The 22,871-nt window shown below is 42.8% G+C and overlaps 1 protein-coding gene across 11 annotated transcripts in view; it reads right to left on the reverse strand.

Annotated features, from left to right (window-relative positions):
- Window positions 1–22,871, reverse strand: part of LOC120401063 (WD repeat containing planar cell polarity effector) — a 301,239-nt gene that overhangs the window by 94,624 nt on the left and 183,744 nt on the right. For all 11 annotated transcript variants that reach the window (XM_039530641.1, XM_039530637.1, XM_039530632.1 and 8 more), the window contains 2 exons: window positions 7,521–7,709; window positions 4,782–4,905 (listed from right to left, as the gene is read on the reverse strand). In XM_039530641.1, the coding sequence (XP_039386575.1) occupies window positions 4,782–4,905; window positions 7,521–7,709 (313 nt within the window). The remainder of the gene's footprint in view (window positions 1–4,781; window positions 4,906–7,520; window positions 7,710–22,871) is intronic.

The following is a 22,871-nucleotide window of genomic DNA, read 5'->3' on the forward strand; positions in this document are numbered from 1 at the left end:
CCCTCTCCATGTTCTGTATTCATAATGCATTAAATACATGGTGATATTATAATAAAGCAGGAGAGTGGTTATTTGATGTCCAAGAAACACCAAAGATGTATTTGATGCTTGTAATTCAGTTCCTGTATTTTATTTATAGATAAGAATTCAAATTTGAAGTGAAAATAGTTATTCATCCCATACATCCTAATTTTATGTCTCCCCAGGACAAGCCCTTATGTTCCTGTAGTGCTGGTGAGAAACAGTCTTTTGATAGCTTTTCACCTCCATTTAAGAGGCCTTTAATTTTCATTTTGTATATAAAACTCTTGCATTCAAAGGCATTCCATTCTCATGATTTAAGGCCTGCTTCTGCAAAACTCTTCAACTCCCATCGAATTCAATGGACACAGAGGAAGCTCAGTGGCTCGCCAGATTGGGCCCTTAGTTTTAAAATAACAGACAGAAACAACGTGGCTGCATTAAAATTACATGTTGTAATTTGCATTTTATTTCCTTCTAGTAGTGATTTACTTTCATCTCTTTGCTGTTCATAGTCTGTGCTATCACAATCGGTGATGACCTACGTTTTTGGACACGAGTGGTGTTTTTGGGTAGCTTCATTTTTAGGTGTCCAATTTGAGACACCTTAAAGGGGCCGGATATTCAGTGCCCACCATATTCTGAAAATCAGGCCCCTTTAAGGTGTCTCAAGCTGAGCACCAAGAAATGAAGGCCTATTATTTCATTGATTTGGAAACAGGTCTCTCAAGGCATTTGTAATGGGATACAAAGCCTTTCGTCTACAGCACCTACCACCTACTGTACCGGTTGGGCTGGCAGTGACTCATTGCCATGTGATGGCTGTTTGATGACCCCAAATACCGTTTAATTCCGCCTCATGTACGGGACCATATAAACCCACTACATGCATGCACAAAGCATCCCTGATTTCCACTGTGCATGTAGATCCAGCACCAGTCACAACAGGTGCACTGTCTGGCTGCGTGTACCATTCAGAAATCTGGCAGTGTCTTGAGTTCACTCCTGGCTAAAAGGTTCCCCCCTTTTCTTGCTGACACTGTGCAAAACACTGCTGATCACAGTAATGTGAACTGCACTAATGACACTGGTATCCAAACAGTTTTGAAGGCAGTGACAATGGGATTTCCATCGGTCAAATACACATTCTACTACCATGATCCTACAATTACTGAGCATATAGTTGAACTTCCTTTTGTCAGGTCCTGTGAAATAAGGGTACAATTTTATAAGCCATGGCAACAGGGGGTAAGTGGGGTTCCCTAGAATAACAGAGGGAACAGTGGCTATTTATAACAATGTCATTTGGTGAGAACAATGGCCCAGTTTGTCCAGGAAGGTAAAGTCTTGATCTCTTAAATATCCTGGCATCATGCACCCTGCTACTGCATCCCACTTTAGTGTCCATGAATCTGCCCCAGTGGTCAGGGCCTGCTTAATGATGTAGTAGTACCCTTTGCAGTTTATGAACTCATGTGAGACCCATCAATGGCATCAGCACAGTTTGGAAAGTCCATTCTCTCAAAGCCAGCAATTATTTCAGGAACATCTGTAATGCCCACAACCTTTGGGTAGATCACAGTCCTGATTGCCTCACAAACCTCTGCCACAACAACGCCCACAGTTGATTTGCCAATTCCCAACTGGTTAGCCACAGACTTGTGGCAGTGTGGGGTAACCAGCTTCCATTGGGCTATAGCAACCTGCTTCTGGATTTCTGTGGCCTCCCTCATGAGGATGTCCTGTTTCTGGAGAGTTGGAGCAAGCTGATCCCAAACGTCCTGAAACATCTACTTTATGTGAACGTGCTGGACCCACTATTGGTCATTGCAAGTCCACATGATGATGTGATCCCACCAGTCGGTGCTTGTGGCCCTGCTCCAGAAGCACTGGTCTACATAGGGGGAATCTATGGCTAAGGCAACAGACTGGCATGTCAGTATCCCCCTCTTAAATGCTGCCAAAATGTCCACCAATGTCTTGCAGACGCTCCGCCTGATTCTCAAAATAGGACTGGCAGCATAAGATGGAGAAGTTCTTCCACTGGCTCAAAATCCATGTTGATGGCTCCGGTTGCTGGGAGCACATGGATGCAAAATAGCTTGACTGGATGTGCTGGTAGGCTAAAACCACCCAAAACAATTCTGGTCAACTTCCATGGGATGGAGAGAAGTTCTCCCACGACTCACTATAAACCAAGCCCTAAAGCGGCTTTGGCTGGTAAGGGCACTAGAACCCTGGGATACGATGGTTCACACTCACAGAAGCTGAAATTCTGACTCAGGTCTGAGCAGTGCAGTATGGATGCATCAGCACTGTTGTGGAGATCAGGTTTCCAATGCAGTGTGGATGCTCAAGTGTGGGCTTGGAAATACTGAGTCTGCAGGCATGGGTCACACAGACCCCAGGCTTAGTTTGCTCTGTAGACATACCCTTTTTTATGTCTAAGTGATCTAAAGTGATCAAGTTAGTTTACCAGTGTTACTTTAAATCTATAATACAAGCAGCGGCGGCTCCAGGCACCAGCGCACCAAGTGCGTGCCTGGGGCGGCAAGCCACGGCGGGTGCCCTGCCGGTCTCTGTGAGGGCGGCAGTCAGTCAGCCTTCGGCGGCTTGCCTGTGGGAGGTCTGCCGGTCCCGCAGATTCAGTGGCAATTCGGCGGGGGGGTACGCCGAAGCCGCAGGACCTGCGGACCTCCTGCAAGCAAGCCGACGAATCCGCGGGACCGGGGACCTCCCGCAGGCATGCCACTGAAGGCTATCTGACTGCCGTGCTTGGGGCGACAAAAGAGCTAGAGCCGTCCCTGAATACAGGTTACATTTAGCGTACAGTCAAATCATTTCTAGCCACTTAATGAAACACCTCAAAGGAAGCAGGAAATAAACCCCAGTTAAGACAGAACCACTTTAATAAAATAAAGACCAGCTATGGAGAGTGGTTTTTTGCTTTCTATCAGAAAAAGCTCCCATTTCTGAACATTTCATTCTGTACTTAGATTATGTCTTTTCAGATAAAGCATTACCATCTGTTCTGCCAACAATCACATGATCATATCACTTGGATTCCACTGAATACAAATCCTACTGACAATAGGAAGACAACAAAATAGCATCCATTTGTTCCACAAACCACTGCAGTATTAGGAATAGGAGTTCCAGAACTGATTAAGGGCTACATTCTGTCTTGTCTGGTGGGGGAGGTACAGCACACTGGGAGAGCCTTCTGTCCAGCCCCTGCCCCCACGCCACAGTTCCCAGGCAACTTACTGACACTGAGGCTCCCTGATTGCTGAGGTGGGGGTGGCGGTGGGAGGAGGAGAGATTGGCTCACTGCACCCAGCCATGCTCTACAGCCTCAAGGGTTGAGAGCTTAGTCAGGGCTCCATGCCTCTGCATGCCTGATAGCATTTGGCAGCAAGCTCTCAAGTCAGAGAGGATACACCTTTCACCAGCAGCTATAAAGAGCACCTCGCAGCAATCTCTGAGGCATTCTTTCTGTATCTGCTCTGTGCAGACAAAATTGCCCAGAGCACCTCCATTTGGCCATTATAGCACTGCAGCCTCCCCACTGCTTCCCTCTGAAGAGCAAGGACACAATTTGTACCTAACACCATAACTGTGTCTGGCAGTGAACTCGGTTGAAGGTTCTGTCCTTAAAGCATCATATTATAATGCTAATATTATGAAATTTCATCAGTTTAGAAACATTCCCTTGGCTTTTTTGTGGACTAGTTTAGTATAAAGATTATCCCTTTTCAGCTTTCCAGTTTTAGAAGACAATTATCTCTTTGAGTTCTGACAGAGGTTAAATTTACCTTCAAAATAATTGACAGTTCATAATTTTGCATATAATTCTAATGAGACATGGAAAATGGGTGCTTTCATTTTTAAGTATGTGAGTCTTATTCTTTCAGGCAGACCCCTGTATAAAAATATGGTGTAACTTTCTTATTTATCACCGAGGCAAAGAATTTCTACCTTATTTGCAGTAATTGAATAGCTTCTAAGTAAAAAACAGAGTGAAAATTTCAGTTGCATTTCTATGCTAACATTTATAGCCATTCAAAAAAACCTAGGCCATTAATTTATTATTGATCAAAACTCTACAAGTACATCAATGTTATAGAACCACAGCTAAATTTGGTTTTACGCCATTTTGAAACCACTGTATGAATTACAAGTCACAGCAACATTTCTTCTTACTCCTTTATTCTTGTGGCTGAAACTGAATTTAGTTTCTTAAACTGTATTGAAGGTTGTATTATTCAAATCATAACATGGGCAGTAAGGTTATGACCTGGAATATTATTTCTTAAGTGAGAAATCTGAAGGTGGGAAGAACAAAAGACTCAGATTTCCAGGGCTCAAAGCCAAAAATATCTTGCACCACACACTGCTCATTTGCATTTTTAGCATCAATTAAAACTCAATGTTTCTTCCTAGTTTGTAAGCTATTCCAATTGTTAGTCTAAAAGTAGCCTGCCCATAAATCGCTCTGTAAGCACACTTTCTTCTTTCTATCAAATGAAAAGGGAAAGGTTGATTCATTTTAAAGTGTATTGATGATAGAAGAGTTCTAAGTAGCACTTTATCTACAACATCACACTTGAAAGGAATGAAGTGCAAGCTAAATAAACAATGGCAATGAATGCATTTTTTTCCGGGGTGGTCCTTTTGGAAAATGTTAACCACATTAAAGTGGGCGGTTATTGAAATGTGCAATTAATTTGAAGTTAATAAAAGTTGAAGCTGTCAATCACCTGAGCAGGTGGTGGAAGAACCTTCTTGCATATCTGCTGATTGGGTCTCTATATTCCAACACAGTCATATCCAACAGTGGTCTTGTTGGAGCATAAAAGGTTCCAAGGCTTGCTTCAAGCTGTGCTGTGGAGTTCAAACACAGCAGCAATGAGACAAGTGAAACTGCTTCAATTACAACAGGTTGCTCATGTTTGCCATCCGTCAGGTTTCTCAAACACAGATGAAATGTCAGCTTGTCACAGGAAAGATGAAATTCAAATACGCCAGCTGGTACAAAAACAAACCTGTGTATAAACTTTCACATGGCGTAGCGTTGACAAAGACTACGAGCAACAAAATGCTGTCAAAAGTTAAGTAATCTATAAGGAACCAATCTTTTGCCAGATATGGATAATTAAAACAGTGACTCATAAGAACAATACAGTTTGAACAAGTTCATCAGTAAAAATCAACTCCCAATTAACTCAGCTTTTCTCTTTTCTGCTCAAGAAAGAATGATGAGGCTCACCTTTTCCGGGTTCACCACTGTGCGTTTGACCACTAGGTGGTCACCGTAGTCAAGGGAGTTACACTGGTTTAAAATGATTGTTAAGTGAGAAGGCAATGAGGCCCTTCTTCTACAGAGGAATTTTTTGTGAGTCCCCCTTTCTTGACAATGGCACTTTGGCTTTTTATATTTTTTAACATAAAATGTGTTTTTCTTCCATTACTTATAATTATTTGAAGTGTTTGTGTCCTAAGTGTCTTGGTGGGGCTACTTCAATGATGAATAACATGAACGTCGTTATATGATGTGATTGTTGTCTGGGAGTCAGTGCGAGGTATATGTTCCTAAGTATAGGGCAAAACGATTGATGAAAGCCTCCATCTTTCTCAAATCACTGAAAGAACTTGATACACTGGGACAGATTCTCCTGTCAAGGTGGATTTGCAAGCCCTATTATTATTATTAGGTGGAGTTGTGTGTGTGCATTAAAACAGAGTATACCTGACCCATTGTCTCATTAGGCAGACAAAATCTCATTGATTTACTGCTATTAACTTTTGTTTGAACTAGCCATTTCTGTATCTGGTGATGACGGTTCTTTAGTTCTAAGCATAGCTACATTTTATTTTATTAGGTTTGACAGCACTAAATGCTCCAATAATATAGCCCTATAAACATGGGCGAAGTGTTAGTAAATTAGGTTTTACATGATCTTAAATCTAAACAGTAAGATAAGATGAACCTTAAAGGTATTTTCTTTCAAAGCAGCAGTCAATGTAGATTAAAATTGAATGCAGCAATGCTATTGTGAAAACAAGCCATACTCTCTTGCTATTGCTGTTTTCCTGACAGCATGTTTTGTACTTCTGAAATGTGCCAACCTACATGGGATATGGGTAACTACTAGCACAGTTATATATTCATTAGATAGCTCAGCTTGATGCTGAAGGCAGAAATAAAGATCTCAAAGAGAACCGCCACACTGCTACAAATAAAAGGGCTCACTGGGTTCCACTAATAAAAAGAAAACAAATTACCATGTCAAATTTGTTAGATTCATATAGAATAAATCCAGGCTGGAATAAAATTCTGCCTGTCGTAAGACAGCATTAGGCAGCCGCATGGGGAGAAAATACACAGACATCTATTTCGAATGTGCATATTTTTATAACAGTTTCGAGAATAGCCTATTTTTTCCACTGGTTACTTTAAAAGTATGTTCTATTAAGACAAGATTTTAGTGCTGTACATTTGTAGAGTGGAGGTTATGGTAATCTGACTCGCATCTCATGCTGTAAAACAGGGATGGCCAACTGATGGTTTGAGAGCAAGCTGGGCAGCTTACAATTTGCCTAAGATCTATAGCTCATCACATCCACTAGCACTGGCCTTTCTTCCCCTAAAAGATAAGCCTGGTACACAGCTGTATTCTTGCTGGGCCATGGCATGACACCTTGTCACTCAACTGTTGCACTCTAAATTTTGGTCTGTTGCATTCCAATACACAATTCAGTGGGAAGCCATCACACCAGGGTCCAGCGGAGATGAGTCCGAGCCTTAAATTCATCCTTTCGTGTGGGAGATGTCAGGAGTCACTGCCGGGGACAGGGAGGTTACAGTGAGTGAAGGTGTAGTGGTCCTATGGTTTGCAGGAGATATAGGGAGTGTGGAAAGACACTGGATGTTGCATTGAAAGACCGTCCTTTTTGCAAATACCCCCAAAGTGAACGAAATACTCCTGTCCCCTCCCCATGACAACGCCCTTCCTTAATTTGGTGCCTGTGCTAAATATTGATATAAAATAAATATTTGACTTCTGTACTGGCCAACATTAGTCACTGATTTCAATGTAAGATGTCTATCTATCGATCCATCGATAGACAGACAAAATTACTGTATCATATATTTTCATATAAATAACACAAAGATGATATAGATCATACAATATATATTTATGCATGTGTATATATTATGTAATATATGTATTATTACACCTTCCTTACTATTAATATGAATTAAAATGCAATTTATGTGTGTGCATAATCTTATTCAAATATCTATATAATAATGACATTTAATGACTATATAATAATGACATTTGATTGTAGAATAGCAAAGCATAATTCTGACTAGTCAGGACCTAGTAAATATTGAGCCTTCTTTTAAAAGCCAATATGTATTATCAAAATCATTCAAGTATAGATTTTAAAATATAAGTATAAACATTTATGAAATACAACCAAACTCTGACCTTCTCTCTCTGGTGTCAGCTTTTGTCTAAGAAGGTGATTTACAATGGCACTCATGCTTATGTAACACTGATGACCCATAGTGTCCCAGTTCATGCTGCTCAGGACACTAATCGCCTCATATATCTCATCATAACGAACATACTGGTGGATGATTTCCACAGGGCCCAGCCGTCCTCTTGTGATGACACCTGTCATAGGAAATATTAAAGCCAAGGATAACATTGTAGAAAAATAATTCTCTATTTTTCAGCAGTTACAAATATTGTTCCTTATTAATTCAGGTTTTAATAAGTAAATGAGTTTTATGTTTAAATATTATATAGTACATTTGTACAGCACCTTTTATAGGCTGGCCAGATAGCAAGTGTCAAAAATTGGGACAGGAGGTGGGGGGTAATAGGTGCCTATGTGAGAAAAAGATCCAAAAATCGGGACTGTCCCTATAAAATCGGAACATCTGGTCACCCTAACCTTTTATCTAAACATATCTAGCCTCAATATGCTTTACATGGTGCAGAAAACCCAACAGTGAAATGCATCCATGTATGGGGCGGAGAATGTGGCATATACTTACCAGCACAGCAACACTACATAACAGTTTATATTATTTGTGTATTTTAAATTATTTATAGGTTTTTATATGGTGCTCATCACCATAGTACCTGGACTCCTCACATATGTTAATAAAATGAATTTTCACAATGTCTCTGCCAGGTAAGGAGGTATTCTTAGAGAAGACAGAAAGCAAAGAATAGCGTAAAGTTTAGAGAAAGAGTTTCTTGACAACTTAAGTGAGTGCTTCTTGGACCAGCTAGTTCTAGAGCACACAGGAGAAAAGGCTATTCTCAGCTTAGTTTTAAGTAACACAGAGGAGTTAACACAAGAAGCAACAGTTGCTCAGCTACTAAGTAATAGTGACCACAATATAATTAGGTTCATCGTCATCCTAGGAGGAGGTAAAGAACCAAGAGGTTACACAGTGATGATAAACTTTAGAAAGGGAGAACTCAATCAAATAAGATGGCTAGTCAAAAAGCCCCTAAAATCAAAAATAAAGGAAATAAAATCCTTACACGTGGCATAGATATTACTTAAAAACAGCAATAGAGACTCAGAAGGCATGTATTCCACCACGCAAAGAGGGAATCAGAAAGGTAAAGAGCAAGCCAATGGTGAGGTTCAAGAGGCTGTGTGAACCAAACAGAAATCCTTCCAAGTTTGGAACTCTGACCCTAGTGAAGCCAGTAAACAGGGACACAGATGACAGCAGCCAATATATAAGAGGGAAAATAGAAGGGACTAAATGGATTTTGAAGAGCAAATAGCTAAAAGTACAAAAAGAAACAATAAGACTTTTTAAAAAAAAGTATATTGGAAGCAGGAAGCCTGCAGGTACTTTACCTCCCCCTGTGATGTCGAACCAAACTGCAGTGTCTGAAGAGGAGGTGCTGGAACAAACCAGTAATTTAAAAAGAAGTACATCACCAGGACAAGATGGTACATATCCAGACGTTCTGAAGGAGCTTAAATGTGAAGTGGCTGAGCTGCTAACAAAAATAGGCAGTCTCTCAATAAAACACCCATTGTTCCAGAAGATTGGAGAGTAGTAGATGCTGTATCTGTATTTTTAAATGGCTATAGAGGTGATATGGGAGATTACAGTCCTGGAAGCCATACATCTGTACGCGGTCAGTTGATTGAAATGATAATTAAAAAGAAAATAATAACTGCCTAAATGATTATGAGATGATAGGGTCTAACCAACACAGTGTCTGCAGAGGAAAATCATGTCTCTTTAATATATTAGAGTTCTTTGAACATGTCAATAGAACAGTGGATAAAGGAGAACCAGTAACTATTTATTTAGACTTTCAAAAGGTCTTTGACAAGGTCCCCCCACAAGAAGTTATTAAAGAAGCTACCTAGTCATGGAGTCAGAAGGAAGTACTGTCATGGATCAAAAACCAGGTAGGAGACAGAAAGCAAAGAGTAGGATTAAATGGTCAAGAGGCTGGAAAACAACTTTAGGTACTGGATGCTCAAACCCAACCCATTAAAAACAGCATCATCAGCTTTCCATCTCAGCAATTCCAAAGTGAAGAAGATGCTGAATGTAAACTTCTGTGGCAAGGCAATCACTCACAAACCAAACCCCTGCTATCTAGGAGTCACCCTCGATTGCAGCCTTACCTATCAACAACATCTGAAGCAGCTGAGTCATAAAATGAAGTGTTGCACCAATATCATCCAAAAAGCTAGCAGGATCTAGCTGGGTTTGTGATGCTCAAATGCTACGAATGGCAACACGGGTTTAGTTTATTCCACAGGCGAGTACTGTGCACCTGTTTGGGAAAGAAGCTCACACATGGGTCTCACTGATATCCAGCTATAAGACTTGTAACTGGCACCCTGAAGTCCTCCCCACTGCCTTGGTTCCAGTCCTTGCTAACATCCCTCCTAAACCATCCGGTGAGAGATGGCTACATTGTGTGAGTACAAGAAAGCTCTTGGTAACCAAAAGCTCCTGCGCCATGACAACTTATTCACCCTCCTCACCTTCGCTCTAAGTCCCACCAACCATTCTGGGTGGTTGGAGAAGCCAACTTCAATCCATAACACACCTGGTGGATGCAATGGGCAGGTTCTGATGTAAACAACAACCACCTCATAGATGATCCCACCATCGAACTGTCTGGTTTCTTGCTGTGCTGAAGACAGTGGGATGGCCACCAACTATATTTGGACATGACATGGAAGATGCATGCACCTGATGCACAAATGGAGAATCAAGGATTTGCCATAGTGTGAATGTAGAGACCTCCAAACCATCAAACACATTGTGAACATTTTTTCATTTCCAGAAGGTATTGCACACATGCACTCTGCATCTCCTAAAGTCCTCAAATGTATTTCAAATCTTTCCATTAATTTGTTAATGTTGCTATTTACATACAAAAGAAGAAGAATGGTCAATGTTTATCATGGAAAAAGGTTTACAGTGGGATGCTTCAAGCATCCTCACTGTGCCATGTTTAATATATTTATTAATGATCTGGAAAGGCGGGTGAGCAGTGAGGTAGCAAAATTTGTAGATGACACAATTATTTTGGTTAGTGAAGAACAGAAAGGACTGTGAAGAACTTCAGAGGGACCTAACCAAGCTGGGTGAATAGGCAACATGATGACAAATGAAATTCAATGTCATGAATGCAGAGTAATGAACACTGGAAGGAAAAATATATAAGTTATTCATATACTTTACAAGGTTCTAAATTAAGTGTATCAACTCAGAAAAGAGAACTGGGAATCACAGATAGCTCAATGAGGACCTCTGTTCAGTGTGCAGCTCTGGTTAGAAAAACAAACAAAATGAGAGGATGCATAAGGATTGAGAACAATGAGTAAAATACAATAGTGCCTTTATGTAAATCAGTGGTGCAGTCTCATCGGGAATACTCTGTGCACCATTTCAAAAAGGATATTGTACAATTGCAGGAGGTTCAGAGAAGGGAGGCAAGCATGGTTATGGAAAAACTAATGAAGAGAAATTAAAAAGACTGGGGTGGTTTACCTTAGAAAGGAGACAACTAAGTGGGGACATGATAAAAATATATAAAACAACAAATGCTATAGAGAAGGTAGCCTGAGAACATCTGTTCTCATAAAGTAAGAACAAAGGTGATATTCAGTGAAATTGGAAGGTGGCAAATTCAAAACTGATAAAGGAAATACTTTTCATAAAATGTGGAATTAGACTGTGGAACTCATTGCCACAGGATGTCATTGGAGCCAAGAATTTAGCAAATTTCAAAAAGGGATTGGACATTTATATAGATAAAAAGAATATCTGGCGTTTAGAATAGCTAATGCTCACAAAGATTTTGGAAGAGAAATTAAACCTTGCGTTTCAGGGCTTAAGGCAACCTCTAAAATTATTGGAGATTACAATGAAACATAATGTGGTGGGAAGATTATCCTGTATCTGCCTACAGCCGGGTTCTTGCACCTTCCTCTGAAGACTCGTGTGATGACTCCTGCAAGAGATGGGATACTGAACCAGATGAGCCATGGGTCTGATTAGGTATAACAGTTCTTATGTAACTTCAAAGCAATTTTTTTGGTAGGCCAGCATATAAATATTGGGGTTAGAATTATACTAGGACATTATGAGTTTGGGATCCATTGAGTTTAAAGGAAGTTGGGATCAAGTTCTAACACTATGAGAACGAAAGTGCTATGGGATCTTCTATGATCCTACAGTAAACAGTCAGAGCTTCCCCATTAGGTGTCACGCATAAAAGTTACCTCCAGCTCAGCAAAATCCCCTACTTGAGGCATTTCTTCAGTATTTAATTATAGAGAAGAATGTGACCTTGTGAGACAATATGAAAGAGTGGCTGTCTCCAGGATGCCCGCTTGTGTCCTCAGGGTGACCCTTCATGCAGCCCCTTCCTCTATTTCCCTCTTCCAGAGCCCACAGTAACTCTGCGCAAGCTTTCCAAATATAAATATTCCTTTGTGGGGTTAATTTATTACAAAAGTCACACAACCATAATCCAGAATTCCCCAGCATAGACCAAACACTACATTTAATCTTCAAGTCCCAACAGTCTGTCAACACACCAAGTAAGCTCCGACACTTCTCACTGTGCTCAGGCTCTCAGGTACAGCTCTAGCATCTCTCACCATGCCTCCTCCCAGCCCTTCTTGCTGGGGTATTTTCTGCCCTGGTTCATTCTCAGGCTTGGCTCTAGTTCCTGGTTGGAGACATAGAATCATAGAATCTCAGGGTTGGAAGGGACCTCAGGAGGTCATCTAGTCCAACCCCCTGCTCAAAACAGGACCAAACCCAACTAAATCATCCCAGCCAGGGCTTTCTCAAGCCTGACCTTAAAAACCTTTAAGGAAGGAGATTCCACCACCTCCCTAGGTAACCCATTCCAGTGCTTCGCCACCCTACTAGTGAAAAAGTTTTTCCTAATGTCCAACCTAAACCTCCCCCTCTGCAACTTGAGACCATTACTCCTTGTTCTGTCATCTTCTACCACTGAGAACAGCTAGATCCATCCTCTTTGGAACCCCCTTTCAGGTAGTTGAAAGCAGCTATCAAATCCCCCCTCATTCTTCTCTTCTGCAGGCTAAACAATCTCAGTTCCCTCAGCCTCTCCTCATAAGTCATGTGCTCCAGCCCCCTAATCATTTTTGTTGCCCTCCGCTGGACTCTCTCCAATTTATCCACATCCTTCTTGTAGTGTGGGGCCCAAAACTGGACACAGTACTCCAAATGAGGCCTCACCAGTGCTGAATAGAGGGGAATGATCACATCCCTCGATCTGCTGGAAATGCCCCTACTTATACAACCCAAAATGCCATTAGCCTTCTTGGCAACAAGGGCACACTGTTGACTCATATTCAGCTTTTCGTCCACTGTAACCCCTAGGTCCCTTTCTGCAGAACTGCTGCCCAGCCATTCAGTCCCTAGTCTATAGCAGTGCATGGGATTCTTCCGTCCTAAATGCAGGACTCTGCACTTGTCCTTGTTGAACCTCATCATATTTCTTTTGGCCCAATCCTCTAATTTGTCTAGGTCCCTCTGTATCCTATCCCTACCCTCCAGCGTATCAACCACTCCTCCCAGTTTAGTGTCATCTGCAAACTTGCTAAGAGTGCAGTCCACACCATACTCCAGATCGTTAATGAAGATATTGAACAAAAGCCAACTAGACATGGAACCATTGATCACTACCCGTTGAGCCCGACCATCTAGCCAGTTTTCTATCCACCTTACTGTCCATTCATCCAGCCCAGACTTCTTTAACTTGCTGGCAAGAATACTGTGGGAGACTGTATCAAAAGCTTTGCTAAAATCCAGAAATAGCACATCCACTGCTTTCCCCTCATCCACAGAGCCGGTTATCTCATCATAGAAGGCAATTAGGTTAGTCAGGCATGACTTGATTCATGCTGACTGTTCCTGATCATTTTCCCCTCCTTTAAGTGGTTCAGAATTGATTCCTTGAGGACCTGTTCCATGATTTTTCCAGGGACTGAGGCGAGACTGACTGGCCTGTAGTTCCCTGGATCTTCCTTCTTCCCTTTTTAAAGATGGGCACTACATTAGCTTTTTCCAGTCATCCGGGACCTCCCGATCGCCATGATTTTTCAAAGATAATGGCCAATGGCTCTGCAATCTCATCGGCCAACTCCTTTAGCACCCTCGGATGCAGCGCATCCGGCCCCATGGACTTGTGCTCATCCAGCTTTTCTAAATAGTCCCGAACTACTTCTTTCTCCACAGAGAGCTGGTCACCTCCTCCCCATACCGTGCTGCAGAGTGCAGCTGTCTGGGAGCTGACCCTTCTGTGAAGACAGAGGCAAAAAGCATTGAGTACACTAGCTTTCTCCACATCCTCTGTCACTAGGTTCCCTCCCTCATTCAGCAAGGGGCCCACACATTCCTTGACTTTCTTCTTGTTGCTAACATACCTGAAGAAACCCTTCTTGATACTCCCAACATCTCTGGCTAGCTGCAACTCCAAGTGTGATTTGGCCTTCCTAATTTCACTCCTGCATGCCTGAGCAATACCTGGTTATTTGTCCAATCTTCCACTTCTTGTAAGCTGTTTTTTGTGTTTAAGACGAGCAAGGATTTCACTGTTTTTCTTCCTACACATCGGGATGGTTTGTTCCTGCAACCTCAATAAGGATTCTTTAAAATACAGCCAGCTTATTCTCCCAGGGACCTTGCCCATCAGTTAGTCTGCTTTTCTGAAGTCCAGGGTCTCTGTTCTACTGCTCTCCTTTCTTCCTTGTATCAGGATCCTGAACTCGACCATCTCATGGTCACTGCCTCCCAGGTTCCCATCCACTATTGCTTCCTCTACTATTTCTTCCCTGTTTGTGAGCAGCAGGTCAAGAAGAGCTTTTCCCCTAGTTGGTTCCTCCAGCACTTGCACCAGGAAATTGTCCCCTACACTTTCCAGAAACTTCCTGGATTGTCTGTGCACTGCTGTATTGCTCTCCCAGCAGATATCAGGGTGATTAAAGTCACCCATGAGAACCAGGGCCTGTGATCTAGCAACTTCTGTTAGTTGCTGGAAGAAAGCCTCGTCCACCTCATCCCCCTGGTCTGGTGGTCTGTAGCAGACTCCCACCATGACATCACCCTTGTTGTTCATACTTCTAAATTTAATCCAGAGACTCTCAGGTTTTTCTGCAGTTTCATACTGGAGCTCTGAGCAGTCATACTGCTCTCTTACATACAATGCAACTCCCCCACCTTTCCTGCCCTGCCTGTCCTTCCTGAACAGTTTATATCCATCCATGATAGTACTCCAATCATGTGAGTTATCCCACCAAGTCTCTGTTATTCCAATCACATCATAGTTCCTTGACTGTGCCAGGACTTCTAGTTCTCCCTGCTTGTTCCCCAGGCTTCTTGCATTTGTGTATAGGCATGTAAGATAACTCACTGATCGTCCTGGTGTCCCAGTATGGGGCTGGAGCCCTCCCCTCTTGCACTCACCTACTTGTGCTTTCTCCCGATATCCCACTTTCCCACTTACCTCGGGGCTTTGGTCTCCTTCCCCCGGTGAACCTAGTTTAAAGCCCTCCTCACTAGGTTAGCCAGCCTGCTTGCAAAGATGCTCTTCCCTCTCTTCGTGAGGTGGAGCCCGTCTCTGCCTATCAATCCTTCTTCTTGGAAGACCATCCCATGGTCAAAGAATCCAAACCCTTCTCTCCGACACCATCTGCGTAGCCATTAATTGATTTCCACGATTCGACGGTCTCTACCCTGGCCTTTTCCTGCCACAGGGAGGATAGACGAGAACACCACTTGCGCCTCAAACTCCTTTATCCTTCTTCCCAGAGCCACGTAGTCTGCAGTGATACGCTCAAGGTCATTCTTGGCAGTATCATTGGTGCCCACATGGAGAAGCAGGAAGGGGTAGCGATCTGAGGGCTTGATGAGTCTCGGCAGTCTCTCCATCACATCGTGAATCCTAGCCCCTGGCAAGCAGCACACCTCTCGGTTTTCCCGGTCAGGGCGGCAGATAGATGACTCAGTCCCCCTGAGGAGAGAGTCCCCGACCACCACCACTCTCCTCCTCCTCCTCTTGGGAGTGGTGGTCGTGGAACCCCCATCCCTAGGACGGTGCATCTCATGCCTTCCAATCAGTGGAGTCTCCTTCTGCTCTGTTCCCTCAGATGTATCATCCACTCCACCCTCTGCACTAGTACCTGCGGAGAGAACATGAAAACGGTTGCTCACCTGCATCTGTGTTACTGGTACATGGACATTTCTGGTACTCTTTCCTCTTCTGGAAGACACATGCCGCCAATTATCCTCACTGGCCTTCTGTCCCCGCTGCGTAGCCTGCTCTGAATCTTCAGAACATTGTGCCCGCTGAAGCTGATCCTGACGTCTATCCAGGAAATCCTCATTTTCTTTTATGGAACGCAGGGTTGATATTCATTTCTCCAGACCTTGAATCTTCTCTTCCAATATGGAGATCAGCTTGCACTTTGTACATCATCAGGGTCATCCAGTCTCCAGCCGTCAGTCCTCTCTGACCCTCGGGTTTCAGCTGTCTGGCTCAGAGAGTCAGCAGGCATCTCCCTTTCCAGCCCTCTCTGGAGGTGACTCCCCTGATTGCCACCCTGTTTTCTGCTTTCACCAGCCGGATCTGGCGCCACTGCTCACTAGGGAACTGTTACTGCTCCCTCCTTCAGGGTCATCCCTTCCCTGAAGCTCTGAGCCCAGCTCTGCTCTCGTTCTGAGCACTCATTCGGGCTTTCTCTTTCTCTGGGTACATCTGAACTACAGACACTATACCGGCACAGCCCCATAGTGCAGACAGAAGGGGGTTTGTTGTCAGTGTGGGAATAACCAACTCCCAAACAAAGTTATCTGCGTCAGCAGAAGCCCTCTTCCATCCACACAGCTGCATCTACACTGGGGATTATGTTGACATAGCTATGTGGGTCGAGGTGTGTTTTTTTTCCCCACACCTCTGACTGACCTAGCAATGCTGATATAACTTTTCAGTGTAGATCAGACCTCACTCTCAGGGTTCTGCACTCTCCCTTTACTTTGGCCTGTCTCTTATTTGTAACTCCCAGGGGCAGCCCCGCACTCCTCATTATCCCAAACAAGCACTCACCTGGACTGGAACAGAAGAGCAGGGCCTGATTTCATTTAAAGGGCCAGCTATCTTTTTACAGACACCAACATCAGTGCATCTTTCAATTACAGATAAGAATTGCTGAAAATCAGAGTTAACATACCTATCATAATGAAATAAACTGACCAGCATGCTCCCCACTCTAAAAGAAGATGCGTTATGTACAATTCTTGTTCTCTAGAGGTTGAAGTTATAATGCATCCCCAATCCCGGGTCTATACTTCTGCACATGCCCAGAATTCTCCAGAAAATAGCGTTCTAGATTATCATTGACTAGCCAGCTGATCATATCAATGTGGCTATCTACAGCCTATATGCACTATGGCTAATATTCTCAGCTATGTGCCTGGTTTGAGTACCAGGGCCAAATAGTATGTACATTTAAAACTAGTTTCAGAGTAGCAGCCGTGTTAGTCTGTATCCGCAAAAAGAACAGGAGTCCTTGTGGCACCTTAGAGACTAACACATTTATGTGAGCATAAGCTTTTGTGGGCTATTTAAAACATTTAAAACTGTTACCCTAAAACCTCAGATGTCTGGTCAGAGCTGATGGTTTCAGCCATGAAACAATATATTTCTAAAATATCTCTGAAATCTACTAAGATAATATATTGTCAGTTTTTTACATTTAAAGGAAAAAGGAAACTAAATTTATTTTAAGATGATCATAGATATTCCAAAATTGTCACCCAACCCTAATTTTAAGAAAAACATACCAGGAGGAAAGAGAAAACTGACCCTAAGAATTGCAGTCAGAGACACAAAGGATGGCAAGGAGCGAATCTTCTTCCAGTGGAGAAGAGCAGAGACAAGCTGCAGAAAACCATATCTCACTAAGCTTTCTCAGATGCAGTTGTGGGTGTAGTTTGCACAGGCATACAAGAGCAAAGAAGCAAGAAAGCTGGAAAACAGGTATAGCCAGATGTCAATGACCAGCAAGTGGCCTGGAGAACCCGGTAAGCCATGCCTGATATTTCCAGACCATTTGAAAGGCCTTGTTCATTAAAGAGAATAAAATTACACCTTTTTTGTTTTTTCAGTATCTCTTAAAGAAAATACACGCTTGCCTACTAGATTATATTTCACACCTGAATTTATTGCATGGGTACTTTCCCTCTGTAATTGCTGTTTTTAATTGATGTAGTTTATACGTGCGTATTTCTGGTAATGATAATATTTAATTGTTATGGCAGTCCTTATTCTTCATCAATGTTTTATAGTATGTTTTTGAAGTATTGCACAAGGTAAGTAATCTTGACGTTAATTGCGAAGGGAAGATGAAAATGTTTGTTTATATGTTAATGAAATATAATGTAGTACACTTTCTCTCTAGGGCAAGATTGGTATCATCATTTTTCTGAACTGAAATTAGCTAGACAAAGCATTGGAGGCTTCACAGACTTGTCCAGATATCTGCGGTGGGAAGCTGGAAGTAAAAACTATTTTTCAAAGTCACTGGAATTATTTGTTAACCTTCATATGGAACAGTTTAGAAAATCTTGAGATAAATTATTACTGGTTATAACAAGGGCCTAGATTTTTTCAGTACTGCACATGGGCAAAAAAAGTAGCCACCATCAACAGTGAAATACAAAGTTACTTGGTAAAACTATGCTGTGTGGTTAATACATGTGAGTTACTGGGTTAAGCTTTCCTGGAAGATTACCCTGATAGTGGAAACCGCTCTTTGATGATAAAGTTTATGCATAAAGATCACCTGGCCTGAAAGGGTTAAAATCATAGTTTGGAGTGCAGGTACAGGCAGTAGAATAAAAAAATCAGATTTTTAGAAAGGCCATAAATTTAGAGTCTTTATAGCAAATCAAAAGCGCAAATTACTCTGAAGAGAGAGTACTATTTATACTGGATCAAATTTGCAGTATTGCCCTGAAACGTTATTCTTTTTGTATAGACCTGCTGATTCTAACATATCGCATATAAAAAACCTGTAATAGCCACAGTACCCTATTTACAGATATTTAGAGTCAAATACAGGGAAATTCTTGTTATAGACACTGATTCAGCAAAGTACTCATGCACAAATGTAACTTCAAGCATGTACATTGTCTCAGAAACTACAACTGCATCTTTAAACTAGCCTGTTATACACAGACATTGCTGATGGGAGGTTCTCAGGAGCATGTCCTAACACAGCACATTAGCTACTCCACATACGCATAACCCAGCGAGGTAATTATAGCTTTCAGCTTTCAGGGCTGAATGTCTGTTTTTCCATCACACACCTCTCATGTGTTTTTATATAATTTGTATGCATATTAATTATTAATTAACAGAGGCCTAAAGAATTGCAGATCTCAGCAACGAGGACTAATCAGTGCAGTATTTCACCTTGTTAATGTGGCAAGCAGAGAGAAAGCTAAGAGAACACTGAAGCAATAGAGGTCTTTATATTATGATTTGCATAGCTGACTATATGGGGGAAAACCATGGTCTTCTATAGAGACGAGATTTGACAGTAATATACAGAATGAATTTTAAAATGCGATAACTTTCAACTGTGGAGGTCAACATCTTCCCATTTGGATGCTTGACTTCTCTTGGGTGGTGCACTTCCAAGCGACCTACTTGGGAAAAAGGTGAGAGCCAACTCGCTGCCTAATTGATTTAGGAACAGTGCCCAGGGAGACCATCCAATTAAGTTTATAAGCTGGCAATTAGCAGGAAGGCCTCTAAGTCCCTGCACTGAGAGCCTGTTTGCCTTAATAAGAACATAAATGTGCTAGAGATAGGAAGGAGAAAGCTGTGCTTTCTGGAAAGCTGTTGTGAGTAGACCCCACAAGGGAGGACTGAAGAAAAGCAAGGTATACATGGGCAGAGTGCCTTCTGTTTGACAGGTCACCAGGTAATTTAGAGGGTTATTTTTTTAAATGGACAACATGCATAAAAACATCAGACGCTTTAATCAGTGCTCTATTTGGTGCTTTACAACTGCTAAGCACTATTCGACGTGGTGGAGCGGCATTATCTCATAATAAATGGCCATCTGCAAACATTTTTCTTTAATACTATTTTTGGAGAACAGTGACAATCTGGCTAGCTCTTTTCAAACAATAAAAATATGGCTAAATCTGACATTTTGCTGGTTGCCAAAGCCACACAGTAACAATTTACCAATTTGTCATTACACCTTGAAGACTGTGTTATCTGAATCACTTTTAGTGTCGTCTTTTACTTTCAGAAACTATTTGCTCAATTAAACGGTGCTTTCCAGTATTTTTAAGCAGCCTTTTTTTTTCTCCATAGAAGGATACTTGAATATCATTGAGGAACAGATACATCATGGACAGACTTGTCAAAAAACTCAGGGCTAGAGCCACACAGGTACTTAGGTGCCTAACTGCCTCTTCAGGTGCCTACATCCAACATTCAGGTACCACTGATGTTCTCAAAACCACCACTCAGCTGCCACATAGCCCAGTAGGTGCCTAAGTTTCTGCCAGGAGGTACGTGCAAAGCTGTGCTACCTCACAGCACTGCTGGGAGACTTAGCTCATGCCTAAGCCATGGCAGCCTTCTCAAACTAGACCTTCCCCTACCCATCTTGCCCGCAGGTCTCACAGCAAACCTACAGGATTGGGCCTCACACAAAAGACAGCCTGGGATCATTTTTCTGGAGAAAGGGCATAGGCTACTTAAACAGTAGACCTGGCTTAGGAGCTACCTCCAAGAGAGGGCTCAGAATTGGAGATCCTGAGCAGAGGGAGGCACATTTATGTGGCCTGTCAGACAGGTGCCTAAGGCCCAGATCAGCAGGCATTAGGCCATTAAATACTTGTATGGATCTGGGCCTTAAGCCCCATCCCTTTCCTCTGCCTTTCACTCCTGGTTAGCTTAGGCAGCTCTCCACTCAACTTGCTGAAGATCCATTTCTTAGGCACATGCCTCTCTCCACTCACTGTATAGAGAGCTAGGGTGCTTAACTCAGGGCTGAGAATTTCACTTGCCTAGGAGTTAGGCACTGCAATGCCTAAGTCCCTTTGTGGATCTAGAGATCACTGCCTCCTGACTACAAAATCAACTGGAGTTTGTTGCCATCTCAGTAGGGATTTACATGGTAGTAAAAACATATGTACACCTCCACCTCCGCCGTTCCCCGAGCGTGCCACAACTCCCCTTCTCCCCCTTCCCTCCCAGGCTTACCGTGGGGGAGCAGAGGTGAGCTGGTGCGGGGAAGGAGGGACGGCAATTTTTTGTGGGCCTAGGGGGGGCAAATTTGTTAATCCGCCACTGGGTCCTGGGGCTGGTTTTGTTCAATATCTCCATTAATGATCTGGAGAATGGTGTGGACTGCACCCTCAGTTTGCAGATGACACTAAACTGGGAGGAGTGGTAGATATGCTGGAGGGTAGGATAGCATACAGAGGGACCTAGACAAATTAAAGGATTGGGCTAAAAGAAATCTGATGAGGTTCAACAAGGACAAGTGCAGAGTCCTGCACTTAGGACGGAAGAATCCCATGCACTGCTACAGACTAGGGACTGAGTGGCTAGGCAGCAGTTGGCAACAAGGGCAGAAAAGGACCTAGGGGTTACAGTGGACAAGAAGCTGGATATGAGTCAACAGTGTGCCCTTGTTGCCAAGAAGGCTAACGGCATTTTGGGCTGTGTAAGTAGGAGGATTGCCAGCAGATCGAGGGACGTGAACACTGGTGAGGCCTCATCTGGAGTACTGTGTCCAGTTTTGGGCCCCACACTACAAGAAAGATGTGAAAAAATTGGAAAGAGTCCAGCGGAGGACAACAAAAATGATTAGGGGGCTGGAGCACATGACTTATGAGGAAAGGCTGAGGGAACTGGGATTATTTAGTCTGCAGAAGAGAAGAATGAGGGGGGATTTGATAGCTGCTTTCAACTGCCTGAAAGGGGGTTCCAAAGAGGATGGATCTAGACTGTTCTCAGTGGTACCTGATGACAGAACAAGGAGTAATGGTCTCAAGTTGCAGTGAGGGAGGTTTAGGTTGGATATTAGGAAAAACTTTTTCACTAGGAGGGTGGTGAAGCACTGGAATGGGTTACCTAGGGAGGTGATGGAATCTCCTTCGTTAGAGGTTTTTAAGGTCAGGCTTGACAAAGCCCTGGCTGGGATGATTTAGTTAGGGATTGGTCCTGCTTTGACCAATCAACACTGGACTATATGATCTCCAACACTGATAGTTAATGATTCTATGACTCTAAGAGGTCTCTTCCTCTGAGACTTATAGCATGTCTGGACTGAACCAGCTGCCTTATCAGGCAGAATGGGTACCTTTCCTGGACCTGAGGGCAGAATTGCTTTCTCTTAGGGCATGGGGTACAAATGCCCAAAAGACATGAGGGTTACCCGAGAATCCTTAAGAGAATGCAAAGCTTCATCTGCCTTCTCAGGAAATAAATCTGCGCCCTCAAAGGGCAAGTCCTCAATTGTCTGTTGGACTTCAATTGTCAGATGACTGCAGCCAAGAAGCACGAAGCATAGTGACTGCTGTTGCCATCACCTGAGCTGCTGAATCTGCCTCATCCAATGCAGCCTGTAAAGATGATCTTGCTTCCAGGCTTTCACTTGCAAGAGTTTTCACTTACAAGAGCTCTGAACTTCTCTTTAGCATCATCTGGCCACTTCTCTACAAATTTCAACATCAGGATGCTGCCAAGTCTGGTGGGGCATTCTGAGGTAGAGTTGAGTCACAATCCCCATGTAGCAAGTGGCTGGATTCCAAACGGGGGATGCAAAGCTGCTTCCATCAGGATATCTCAAAGTCAAACTTCCCTCAGCTTCTTAGTCCTGTAAAACCCTTACAGACAGGGGTCCTTCTCCCAAACACTTTAAAGAGCGGGAGTGAGGATCGCTGACAGGCATAGACTTGTAATAGCGAGAACAGTGCTTAAATCCCAGAGACTTAGGCATGTTCCGATACCGAGCTAAACGCTTGAAGAAAAATAAGATAAAAATCTTTCATAAATGAGTACCACTGACCAAAACTATAACTACAACTATACTATTTACAAAACTTGAGAAAAAGTTTTTCTGAAGAGAGAACAGGAAAGAGCGTGAGAAGCTCACACACACATTCTGACTACTGACCAAGCGGGTGAAAAGGGGGATTGCGATGGCCCTGCCCCTTTATACCCTTGGCTAGCTGCATGAGCGTGTGGAGGGTACATGAG

Source organism: Mauremys reevesii, linkage group 3, assembly GCF_016161935.1.
Source record: "Mauremys reevesii isolate NIE-2019 linkage group 3, ASM1616193v1, whole genome shotgun sequence".
NCBI classification, from domain to species: domain Eukaryota; kingdom Metazoa; phylum Chordata; order Testudines; family Geoemydidae; genus Mauremys; species Mauremys reevesii.